At 41.4% G+C, this 13,438-nt stretch overlaps 1 protein-coding gene across 2 annotated transcripts in view; it reads left to right on the top strand.

Annotated features, from left to right (window-relative positions):
* Positions 1-4,914, top strand: part of ccdc40 (coiled-coil domain 40 molecular ruler complex subunit) — an 83,870-nt gene extending 78,956 nt beyond the window's left edge. For both annotated transcript variants that reach the window (XM_070857709.1, XM_070857708.1), the window contains one exon: positions 4,403-4,914. In XM_070857709.1, the coding sequence (XP_070713810.1) occupies positions 4,403-4,654 (252 nt within the window). In that variant the 3' untranslated portion in view covers positions 4,655-4,914. The remainder of the gene's footprint in view (positions 1-4,402) is intronic.
* Positions 4,915-13,438: the final 8,524 nt, after the last annotated feature.

Here is a 13,438-nt window from a genome sequence, read left to right as displayed (position 1 = left end):
TGAGTGCTAAATGGGGGAATATGTGCCGAAAGTCTAGCCCTCAGTGTTTTACACTGAAAGCAAGCTAGAGCAATGCAAGCAGGATCAGAAGTAGGCAGCAAATAAGGATTCTACATAGTGGGATCAAGTAAAGGGATACACATTTGTAGAATGAGAAGAAAGCAGGTTACCAATCAAAATCAATAAAGAAAAGGACGAAAGGTCATCGACCTGAAACATTAACTCGGTTTCTCTCTCCACAGATGCTGCCCGACCAGCTGAGTATTTCCAGCATTTTCTGTTTTATTTCAGATTTCCAGCATCTGCAGTATTCTGCTTTTTTTAATTGAAGAAAAGTAGATTATAATTTGTTTTATATTATCACCCTTCAAAAGATTTTGCCTTACAAGGTGCAGCAAAGTTTTGATTTATACAATGTAATGCATGAAAACATTTCTTAACTCATCAACATTAAGAGCCTAAGTTGGCAGTAAAAATACACCTCAACTGTCAAATGCCCATGTGTACTTACATTATATGTCCTTGGGGGGGAAAAAATCCTCAATTTTCTCCCCTGCCTTCTTCTGAAGGCCTTGGCTCTTAATAAGCATTCTATAGTTGCTGGTTCCCTTCCAGTAACTTGGCCAACTGGCCATTATTCATGTCTCATTAGGTAACAGGGATATCACAGATTATCTTGTCTTGCTGATGTCTACATATACACACGCACACTTCCAACTGGGGTTGTTGGATGGCAATCGGGAGTTCAAATCTTGACCAATTTTCTCCTCTCTGACCCAGGTTACTGAGACCAGTTTAAATGTCACTGGTCTGGATTTCTGCTAACGGAGCAGACACAGATCAAAACCAGAGGCACAAATACATATAAAATTTCTGGTATTTATAGTGGGGAGCTAAATATGGGACTTTGCTATCATGTTGTCCCACAGGCAAAAGTTTTGCATCTTTGTTTGTATCCATTTTATACAAACAAAAGTCTCATTATGTAAACATCTCCCTGTGTGGAGATCAAAACTTGTGATCAGCCTGCTGTTCCACAGCAGTTTTAGCAAACCTACAGTAATTACATGATTGTTGTTTATCTCTTATACAAATGTCATCACACATCAAAAACACAGATGACATCTGTCGTGACAGTTGTTCCCACATAAAAACTTACAGCAAACAAATCCATGGTTGTTTTATTTGATTAAGCTCCCAGAACTGAAAATAGAATTTGTGGACTGATTTCTGGGCCACTTTGTATACAACAAAACCCAATTGTTCAATCTGCATAGATGTCTTGGATTCCGTTGAACGCTACCTCCTAGTTTCTGTTCATTAAACAGTTCATCGCTAGACTAAAAATCCACCCCCTCCATCACTGGCATACCGTGGCTGCAGTGTGTACTGTCTATAGGATGCACTGCAGCAAGTTGCCAACGCTTTATTGACCACATCTCCCAAACCCACCACCACCACCACCTAGACAGACAAGAGCAGCAGTGCGTGGGAACACCATGACCTCCAAGTCACACACCATCCTAACATGGACATATAATCACCGATCCTCCATCATTGCTGGGTCAAAATCCTGGAACTCACTATCTAACAATATTGGGAGAGCCTCATCGCCACACGGACGGTTCAAGAAGGTCCACCATCACCTTCTTAGAGAAACTAGGAATGGACAATAATTGCTGGCCTTGCCAGTGATAACCACATCTAGAGAATTAAAAACATTGTTCAACTATGTAAAGGTGAATTTACAGAAAAAAATAATTCACTGAAAAAAATGAAGCAAACGAGTACATGTACTGGTTTGCAATAAGTGATGTAAAATATATTGTGATAACTCTGAAAATGCAGCAGACCTGCTGAAATCAGCGATGCATTTTCCATATTTACTAACCAACCATTTTTATTCTTCATGTCCTGTGTACAATGCAACATTGCTCTAATATGTTCTTACTTGCCTTCAAAGAAACATAGAAAATAGGTGCAGGAGTAGGCCATTCGGCCCTTCGAGCCTGCACCACCATTCAATAAGATCATGGCTGATCATTCCCTCAGTACCCCTTTCCTGCTTTCTCTCCATACCCCTTGATCCCTTTAGCCGTAAGGGCCATATCCAACTCCCTTTTGAATATATCCAATGAACTGGCATCATCAACTCTCTGCGGTAGGGAATTCCACAGATTAACAACTCTCTGAGTGAAGAAGTTTCTCCTCATCTCAGTCCTAAATGGCTTACCCCTTATCCTTAGACTGTGTCCTCTGGTTCTGGACTTCCCCAACATTGGGAACATTCTTCTGCATCTAACCTGTCCAGTCCCGTCAGAATTTTATATGTTTCTATGAGATCCCCTCTCATCCTTCTAAACTCCAGTGAATACAGGCCCAGTCGATCGAGTCTCTCCTCATATGTCAGTCCTGCCATCCCGGGAATCAGTCTGGTGAACCTTCGCTGCACTCCCTCAACAGCAAGAACGTCCTTCCTCAGATTAGGAGACCAAAACAGAACACAATATTCCAGGTGAGGCCTCACCAAGTCCCTGTACAACTGCAGTAAGACCTCCCTGCTCTTATACTCAAATCCCCTAGCTATGAAGGCCAGCATACCATTTGCCTTTTTCACCACCTGCTGTACCTTCATGCCACCTTTCAATGACTGATGTACCATGACACCCAGGTCTCGTTGCACCTCCCCTTTTCCTAATCTGCCGCAATTCAGATAATATTCTGCCTTCGTGTTTTTGCCCCCAAAGTTATGACCTCACATTTATCCACATTATACTGCATCTGCCATGCATTTGCCCATTCACCTAACCTGTCCAAGTAACCCAGCAGCTTCTTAGCGTCCTCCTCACAGCTCACACTGCCACCCAGCTTAGTGTCATCTGCAAACTTGGAGATATTATGCTCAATTCCTTCATCTAAATCATTAATGTATTTTGTAAATAGCTGGGATCCCAGCACTGAGCCCTGCGACACCCCACTAGTCACTGCCTGCGATTCTGAAAAGGACCCGTTTATCCCGACTCTCTGCTTCCTGTCTGCCAACCAGTTCTCTATCCATGTCAATACATTATGCCCAATACCATGTGCTTTGATTTTGCACACCAATCTCTTGTGTGGGACTTTGTCAAAAGCCTTTTGAAAGTCCAAATACGCCACATCCACTGGTTCTCCCTTGTCCACTCTACTAATTACATCCTGAAAAAATTCCAGAAGATTTGTCAAGCATGATTTCCCTTTTATAAATCCATGCTGACTTGGACTGATCTTGTCACTGCTTTCCAAATGCACTGCTATTTCATCTTTAATAATTGATTCCAACATTTTCCCCACTACTGATGTCAGGCTAACCGGTCTATAATTACCCGTTTTCTCTCCCTCCTTTTTTAAAAAGTGGTGTTACATTAGCAACCCTCTAGTCCATAGGAACTGATCCAGAGTCGATAGACTGTTGGAAAATGATCACCAATGCATCCACTATTTCTAGGGCCACTTCCTTAAGTACTCTGGGATGCAGACTATCAGGCTCCGGGGATTTATCGACCTTCAATCCCATCAATTTCCCTAACACAATTTCCTGCCTAATAAGGATTTCCTTCAGTTCCTCCTCACTAGACCCTCGGTCCCCTAGTATTTCCGGAAGGTTAATTGTGTCTTCCTTCGTGAAGACAGAACCAATGTATTTGTTCAACTGGTCTGCCATTTCTTTGTTCCCTATTATAAATTCACCTGAATCTGACTGCAAGGGACCCATGTTTGTCTTCACTAATCTTTTTCTCTTCACATATCTACAGAAGCTTTTGCAGTCAATTTTTATGTTCCCGGCAAGCTTCCTCTCATACTCTATTTCCCCCCTTCTAATTAAACCCTTTGTCCTCCTCTGCTGAATTCTAAGTTTCTCCCAGTCTTCAGGTTTGCTGCTTTTTCTGGCCAATATATTTGCCTCTTGGATTTAACGCTATCCTTAATTTTCTTTGTTAGCCACGGTTGAGCAACCTTCCCCGTTTTATTTTTACTACACACAGGATGTACAATTGTTGAAGTTCATCCATGTGATCTTTAAATGTTTGCCATTGACTATCCACCATCAACACTTTAAGTATAATTTGCCAGTCGATTCTAGCCAATTCATGTCTTATAACATCGAAGTTACCTTTCCTTAAGTTCAGGACCCTCGTCTCTGAATTAACTGACTCTCCATCTTAATAAAGAATTGTACCATATTATGGTCACTCTTCCCCAAGGGGCCTCATTCCATCACCTTGAGATGCAGTATATTTAAACACTAATGCAGTAGTACACCAGCAGGCTGTTGAAAATGTATTAATGGTTAGAGATATGAAACGGCAAGTTAAATGAGACCTTGTATACAAATGAAATGTATTTACTATCTCTCGTTATTCAGAATCTCACCAATATAGTGACATTCCAGACACGACTCAAACACCTTCAGGCAGTGAAAGAAGGAAGGTATGTACAACAGTGCATGTCTGAACAGTCACTGAAAAACGAAACACAGAAGCAAGAGTGTCGAATCCACACCATCAGCACTATTATTGACCGTATCCAGGAAGAGTGGCCCCAATACCAGGGAGTACTTCGTAAAGTGACACTTGCACTAGCAGCATGGGGAACAGCACATGGTGAACAACCATAAAAAGATGCGCAGAAATTCCAGCAAACTAGGTAGTGAAAAGAACTAATGTGGTAGGGAAAACATATGTTAAACAAAAGACGGTAAGGAGTGGAACTTCAGTTAATGTAGTACAGCATTATATATCATTAAGTAACTGAGACCAAAGGGTGGCTTGCACACACAATGTCTTTGAAGAAATACTTGAAATAGCTTTCTTATGAATCTTGATTTATGCTGACGTGAATTGATATGTTCAAATAAAATTTGATTTGCTAATTTAATTTTGGTGATCAGATCATTTTACATCAATACACAGAATGTCCAGAAGAAGTCAAATTGAGAAACAAATAACGTGGTGATATTTGCAACCAAAATAAAAGAAAATAGAAGAGCACAAGTTGCAGCTGAAGGAGGCATTGTAATCTGGGATGGAATAATCAGTTGTGTATGGGCTAATTATTTTAGTTTTCTGAGGACGACGACAACAAGAACAACTTGTATTTATATAGCGCCTTTAAAGTAGTGAAACGTCCCAAGGCGCTTCACAGGAATATTATGAGATAAAGAATATGACACCAAGCTGCATAAGGAGAAATTAGGGCAGGTGACCAAAAGCTTGGTCAAAGAGGTAGGTTTTAAGGAGCATCTTGAAGGAGGAAAGAGGTAGAGAGGCGGAGAGGTTTAGGCAGGGAATTCCAGAACTTAGGATCTAGGCAACAGAAGACAAGCGCAACATATGGAAACAAAAGTGAGCAGCTAACTTAGGGAGGGGAGTTTCAACTATTAATAGTATCACATAGGATTTTTTAAAAAATCAGTAGGACTATTGAAGGAAATATATGAATGGTATTCAGGTTTAAAGAAGAGGTGTGAAAGAGGTGATTCCTAGGTTTCTTCTGGGGACAAGAGAATTGACTTCAGTGAATTGTCACTATTATTAAAGAGAGACATGGAAATGTGCTATAAAGTTAATAAAAGAATGTGAACAAAAAGCAGTTGACTAGTGCTGTGCTAAAAAGTTGGCTCTACACATATAAACAAATTAAACTAGATCTGGCAAGGTGAGCAAATATGAATAATGATTACTGTTGACCAAGAGAGCGCAGCATATAATGTTCTTGGGAAAGAGACATAGATAAATAGAGTAAAAGGATCAAATGAAGGGTAAGAAAACTTTGAAGGATATGCTTCAATCCTTTAATACTAATGCAAAGTGTTTCAGAAAAAGCCCTTAGAATTCCAGATAAATATAGTTAGAGAAAATACTGGCATTACAGAACATACTGTGAGCAAGAGATTAAACTTAGTTTAAAAAATGGCAATATTAGTAGGGGATAACAATTATTATTAAAAGTGTGGATATAATGGCATAAGAGGAGTGATGGCAGAAGCAATTAAGTAGAAATTGCAATTTTATGAGAGACATTGTCCAGTAAGGCATTTACATGAAGACAGTAGGTGGCACCAGATTTTTCTAGTTGATAGATTATCAACTAGTTTTCCAAGTATATGGAAAGAAACCTTTTTGTCTGTCAGGGATTACTTCTTGAATTATTTCTTATTGGTCAACAAGAAATGGTTAAATTTGGTTACTGCTTTCTATGTCTGCAAGGTGCAGACAATATACTTTCCTAACTGGCTTATATATGCACCTCAGGACAAGGGAGAGACTTTGAGAAGTATGCATTGATTGTTGCCATTGCCCTTGGATGAGAACCAGTCTCACAGATCATTCAAGTGTATACAACTTTTCAATGGGTCAAGCCATTCAATTCAACTACAAGCATCTTGTTCACATTGCATGTATTTAAACCAGGTGTATTGGTGTAGCCAAACTTAATTTGAATCCTGATTACCTAATCGTCGTTATGAGAAATACAGTTTTAATATTCTTTGTTCAGGGCTATTTTCAAAGGGATTTGGAGCTGTATGTTGGCTCTATTGCAAACAGGTAGCATTCCATTTGATGTCAGCAAAGATAAGGGGAAATCAGCAACTCCATAATAGCATATAGCTACATAAGAGGTAAAAGAACCATGTTTCAAGTGTTAATTTTATGTTCAAAGTTATCATAGGGCAAGTACTTGTCTTGATTTCGAGAAGAATGGTGAAGTCTGTATTTAATGCAAATTTATTGGCCTAGATTTTGCGGTAGAAGTAATGGCAAAGCTATCAATGCTCACCGCTATTAAAGTATAAATTTGACAGCAACTTACGGTGACCACACATGTGCAGTTAAACACGGAAATCATGACATTGCTGTCAAAGTTGCCCTGCTCCTCCAGAAAATTCGCTATAACTGTATCTCGTTGGGAGACTCGGCAATGAAATACATGGAACAGCATGAAGTACTTACGAGCCATATTCAATACTTTTTTTTAGCCTGTTTTGATGTTCTGTATATTTGTCTCGTAGTTTATAATGTAGGTACAATTTGGTAGAGTGTATATTCTTCCACTTTCCAAAGACAAGGAGATCGCATGGCAGTAGGTGATAAAATTACAGAAAGCTGGAGTACAGCAATAACATTAATTGGTTTGACCTCCTGGGTCTCACTACATTTATCTAGATATTGGACAGGAAACTTTGGTTTGTACAGGATGGTGAAAGAGAGCAAGCCAAAGGAAATATCAATCATTAAAAACCCAAAAATGTAACACCACCTTATTTTTTTTTAAGTGTCCTAAATTTCTAATTTCCTTTTGACACCCTTAGCTTTAAACCATTTTCTCTACAGTCCTTTGCCCAACAGAAGAATTTTCCTGGATCCAAATTTTCAAAACTAGTGAAATTTTTTAAGACTTCTATCAAGTTTCCCTGCCTCCTCCTCCTTTGCAGAGAGTAATATTTCAAGTATCCCTTCTCTGGACTCCCTTCAATAATTTTACATTTTTCCTGTAATCCTAGAATCGTAGAATTTTTACAGCACAGGAGGCCATCAAACCTGTCGTGCCTGTGTCGACTCTCTGAAAGAGCCAGACTGTCAATTTGGCCAGTTGCCAGGAGGGAAACAGAAGAAAATAATTATAATACGTCCTGCCATCAAATTTGGTAGGACTTCCGCACCCCTTGCCTTTGCCCTTGCTGGATTTTTCGGCCATTTTCAGGCTCCCCACACTCTCTCCACCTTCCTATAAATATTTATAATTAAATTGCTGATAATGCTGAAAAAGTTACCTCCAGGAGAAATTATTTTTGAAATTCTGGTCAATAGATTCAGTTGAGACAAGATGAACATTTATGCAAAACTAGAATTGCTTAATGATAGATCATGTTCACCAAAATCAAGTATTGTGATCAGCAGCACTTTGCCTCTAGTCTGAGAAGAACATCCCCTGACGAACTGGACTCCTTTTATGGGTACTGCAGTATTTCAGTGTGTGGGCTGGCCCGTCCTGTCCCTAGGCCCTTGCCTCTTCTGGGCCCCGATCACATTGCTCTACAATCTCTTGCCGCTCCTTCGCCCCAACCTCTCCGCTCCCGCTGTACTTGCCCACGCTCCAATCATGCTACCCACTAAGCCACAGCTGACACACACAAGTCTCCAAGACGGAACTGGTCAGTTTGAAACTTCTAAGATGCCGTTGAACCTGGAAAAGGAGGATCATCACAATCATCTTTCTTAGCGCAGCGAGATCTACTCTCTCCCTCTTCAGTCTCTGGAGTGAGAAAAGAAAAAGCAGTTTTGATGAAAATCAACTTCCCTGGTGATAAGGATTTCAAAGAGGAAAGAGACACTGTCAGTATTTAAAAGAATCAGAGCGGTTCTTGAGTTGTATTTTGTCCACTTACAGAGTTGGATTACAAACTTTGTCCTGTAAATGTAGACCAGGCTTATACAGCCGGTATTTATTTACATGTATCGTTTTTTGTTAAGAGTCTTCTTTTTTCTTGAGTGTCAGCCGTGGCTCAGTGGGTAGGACTCTCTCGCCCAAGGTACAAGGGTATAGATCCAAGTCCTACTCCAGAGACTTGAGCAGAAAAATTCAAGCCAACACTCCAGTGCAGCGCTGAGGGAGCACTGCACTGTCGGAGGTGCCTTATCTCAGATGAGACAATATGTGTGCGCACTAGGACAGCAGAGCTGGTCTCCAGTTGTCTTGGTTAATCCTTGCCACTGGACCAAGACCTAGCTCTGTCAAGCCCGTGTGGTGGCTGGTGTGCAACGTTAAAAAAATCGATGCACATGCATCTTCCACCCTTCAATATGCAGTTCGGGACCTGGAATATTAGGTCCTTCATTGAAACACCTGTGAGCTCATCCTTTTTTGGTGGAAGCAAGTAATCCTTGATACGAGGGACCGCATAAGAAAAAGGAATATTTCAGAAAGAACAAAATCCTCTGAGACAAAGACGAAGCAATCAAAGAAAACACATGAGCTCTGGATTACTCAGAAAACTTAAGGCCATTTCTCTTCATCGTATCATCAAGAACCAGTGGGATTTGTATGCATGTTTTCACAAAGAAATAATTTATCCTGTTAGTTCAAGACAACAAATGTTTGGGATCATTTGTGCTCCACCATTGCCTCACAGTTTTATCCACTTCAATTATTGTATTGCTTGAATATATTAGTTTCTATGTGCAGAGTGAACGAATGAGGAAGTAAGTTATTTTCTGTACCTTCCTCATTCCTTGAATGCAGTTTGTGTACTGCTAGAATGGCAAAACCAGTTGTGACATTGACTTTTCTACATCAAACATCAAGTCATTTCATGATTTGCAGTTCACATCTGCAGGGCATAACTTATTTGTCAGTTTCTCTTTTTCCTGTGAGTTCTGACTGATTTTTTTTTGCTAAGTACTACTCCAATTCATAACCTCGTGATTCTAAATCCCAGTTTCCAACAATTTCTACAAGATGTGCTCAGTTGTTCTGAATAAGATGTTTCAAACTCCATTAGGTTTTGTATTTTCAGCAGAAGCAAGAGGATTTTCTGCTCAAGGTAAAAGCTGTCCATGAAGAGAAATTGAATATTTTTCCATTTTACTTTTAAACTCAGTTCTGACAAAATAGAGAGTTATTTGTATTTTATTTCACAGTTTTGAAATGGAGTGAAAATGGAAGCTGTGTTCCCTTACCCGATTTCAAAACAAAGGCCTGGAGATGAGTTGCGTACAGGATAAGAGTTGTTTAATTGATCTGGAAATCAGTCAGAATATGAGAGGGTCAATTTTAACATATGAGAGCGAAGAGGCCGGAGCCATTTTGAGCCACGGGCTTCAATTAAATAGAACTGGCAAGGTGCAGGTGCCAAACGAGCATCCCAATACAGCTCACTGGATTCAGGCCGGATAAATCTGTGTGCACGATTTCAAGGGCGTGGGGGCCACGAGCAGCAGCGGCCCAGAATCTTGCTGGGGAATAACAATGTGTTAACAACGAATGCTGTTATTAATGTGCAAATTGGCCAGCAAACTCGGGAACTAAGAGATACGCCATGAGTTGGGAATCTCCAGTGTTGCTTGTTAATTTACACCACTCCGCCGTTAGCTTTGCATGAATGGCATCTTGCCCTTGGCCTCCCCATTACTTTTAAGAACTTGCTGAATTTGCACATTAGTCAGCCATTAAACTCAGCATAAAAAGTTAAATCTGGTAATTAAGAGTGTAAGTACCTGTTTAACGACATCATAATTGTTAATGCAATGCCAAGCAACCTCTCTGGCCCAGAAATTGAATAATTTAAATTATGGAGTCTCGTTCCTTCAGGTGATAATTTGTACTGAGAGATTTAAAAAATGGCAACTTGTAAATGTTTTCATTGTTTTCCAAATTTTTCTTTAGTCTCTTTTTTTCTCTCGTAACCCAATCTTTATTTTCCTCTCTTTTTCTTTCTGTACCTGATTTGACTCTAATCCACCCTCCTTCTCAGTCATTCCTCTCAATCCTTAAATCTCATTGGCTATAGAGGTACACTGTTGGTCTCACCACTCACTGAGGCCCCAGATGCCCCATTGTCCTCACCACACAGGCATCAGCTTGCACTTGCAGCAAGTTATGGCACGAATACATTTTAAGCTGAAATTGCAGAAAAAGGTCGAACGAGGCATGCCGTGAGACGCCCCGTTCCAGCAAGGTCCCGCCCAATGTAAAACTTACCTTTTCAGGACCAATTTGGCTCTATCACTAGTGAAACTGGTCAAAGAGTACATGGCCCACGCACTGACCAGTTCTACCCTAAAATGATACCCATAATAAAAGTGGCCTACCACCTGAAACAGGCAGGGACTTTGACTGCCCAGAGTACTTTTCTCTCATAGACTTTAGGTCTGGCAAGAAATCTGAGCTCCATGGATGTACTGAGATTAATATTATCCAAGTACATCACATTTACATAGTTTAACAAGAAACAAACCTGACTGCTTCATCATAATCGTGTCACACTTATCAGACTGTAAAAAATATATTCCAAAAATAATATTTTAGTCTCTAATGAACTGTTTCACATGTTAATGTTTTTAAGTGAATTGTCTGAACTCGGGTGTGTTAGTGCTGAGCGTTGTCTGAACTATGGGGAATGTTACCACTGTGTGTTGTTTGAACTCGGGAGTGTTAACATTGCAGAAAATGTTGGAAACACTCAGCAGGCCAGGCAGCATCTGTGGAGTGAGAAACAAATTAAGGTTTCAGGTTGTGATTCAGGTTCATAAAAGGTCATCAACCTGAAATGCTTATCTCTTTCTCTCTCCACAAATGCTGCCTGTCTTGCTGCTAGTTTCCAGCAATTTCTGTTTTTTTTCAGATTTTGAGTAGCCGCAGTATTTTGCTTTTGTTTCAGTGTTAACAACTGCATTGTCCGAACTCAGGAATGTTAGCACAGAGCTTGAAGGCGGCAATGCTGATTCCAACCGGACTGGATTAAATTACACAATCCAGGCAGAAAGCTGGGTAAATGATGTCCATCCAATTACTGCTCCTTCCATCATTTTCTGTACAGCTGCACATTTTCTCTGCGCTCTTTCAGTTGTGGCCTCTGGTGGATCTGCAATTTTAATTGCTCCACCATTGGCAGCCATGCCTCCCACTGTATCAAGGCCCAAAGCTCTGGAATTCCCTCCCTAAACCTTTCTGACTTTCTGCCTCTCCTTCAAGACGTTCCTTAAAACCTACTTTCTCCAAGTGTTGGTCACCTGTCCTAATATCATGTTATGTGTCTCCGTGTCAAACATTTCTCTGATAATCGCTCCTGTGAAGCGCCTCAGGATGTTTTACTACGTTAAAGTCCCATTCCACAGACTTGAGCACAAAAATCCAGACTGACACTCCAGTGCAGTACTGAGGCAATTCAGTACTGAGGGATTGTTATCTTTCAGATGAGATGTTAAACCGAGGCCCTATCTGCTCTCTTAGGTGGATGTAAAAGATCTTGTGGCACTATTTCGAACAAGAGCAGGGGAATTATCCCTCAACCAACATCACTAAAACAGGTTCATCATCATAGGCAAATTGAGGAAGACTTGTTTCCACTCCTAAAGTGAGTTCTTTGATGGCTGAACAATTCAACACGACAGCCACAGACCCTGTCACAGGTGGGACAGATATTCACCGGGCTGGGGGGGGGGTGGCACTGATTTACCACACGCTCCTTCCGCTGCCTGCTCCTGATCTTTTCACGCTCGTAGCGTTGCGATTTGAAGAGCTCATCGCCCTCTCGGATGCACTTTCTCCACCTAGGTCTTCGGTCAGGGTCTCCCAGGCATCAGTGGTGATGTCGCACTTCACCAGGGAGGCTTTGAGGGTGTCCTTGTACCGTTTCCACTGCCTACCTTTCTCTCGTTTGCCATGAAGGAGCTCCGCATATAGCAGTTGTTTAGGGAGTCTCGTGTCTGGCATGCGAACTAAGTGGCCTGCTCAACAAAGCTGACCTAGCGTGGTCAGTGCTTCAATACTGGGGATGTTAGTCTGGGCAAGGACACTGATGTTGGTGTGTCTGTCCTCCCAGGGGATTTGCAGGATCTTGCGGAGACACCGTTGGTGATATATCTCCAGCGACTTGATGTGTCTTCTGTAAGTCGTCCATGACTCTGACCCATATAGGAGGGCGGGAATTACTACAGCCCTGTAGACCATGAGCTTGTTGGTAGGTTTGAGGGCTTGGTCTTCAAACACTCTTTTCCTCAGGCGGCCAAAGGTTGCACTGGCACACTGTTCCGCCAGAGGAACAAATACAAGACATCGTAACAACACCCTCGCTCCAAACACTGGCACCTGCTGGACTATGTCATCGTCCGACCCAAGGATCGCAAGGATGTACGCATCATGTTGGGAGCTGATGACTGCTGGATGGACCATCGCCTAATCCGATCCATCATCAATATTAACATAGCCCCAAAGCAGAGGGGACACTTAAAAATCCAGCTAAGAGAGCCCTATACAGCCAGCGCCTCACAGCCAATCTGGTGTGCCTCGATGGCTCTGAGATGCTCAATGCCCACAGCGCTTAGTCTACCCTCCAGACCTCCATAACCAGTGCCTGTGAAAAGACACTTGGTTACTCAGCCAGAAAACACCAGGACTGGTTTGATGAAAACGATCTGGAGATCCAAGACTAATAGACCATAAGCGCAGAGCATTTTTGAGCCTCAAGCAACAACCAAACTCGGGTGCTTCAAAGGCTGAGGTCCAACAAAAAACCCGGGACCTTATCTGGTCATTATCACATTGCTGTTTGTGGGAGCTTGCTGTGCGCAAATTGGCGGGTCCGTTTCCTACAAAAGTACTTCATTGCCTGTAAAGAGCTTTGGGACATATAAATGCAAGTCTTTTTTTAAAGGTGCTATATAAATGTAAGTTGTTGTAA

The sequence above is a fragment of the Pristiophorus japonicus genome, chromosome 16 (assembly GCF_044704955.1).
Source record: "Pristiophorus japonicus isolate sPriJap1 chromosome 16, sPriJap1.hap1, whole genome shotgun sequence".
Lineage (NCBI taxonomy): Eukaryota > Metazoa > Chordata > Chondrichthyes > Pristiophoridae > Pristiophorus > Pristiophorus japonicus.
The sequence above is the reverse complement of the archived record's forward strand: the minus strand, read 5'-3'. Positions and strand labels throughout refer to the sequence as shown.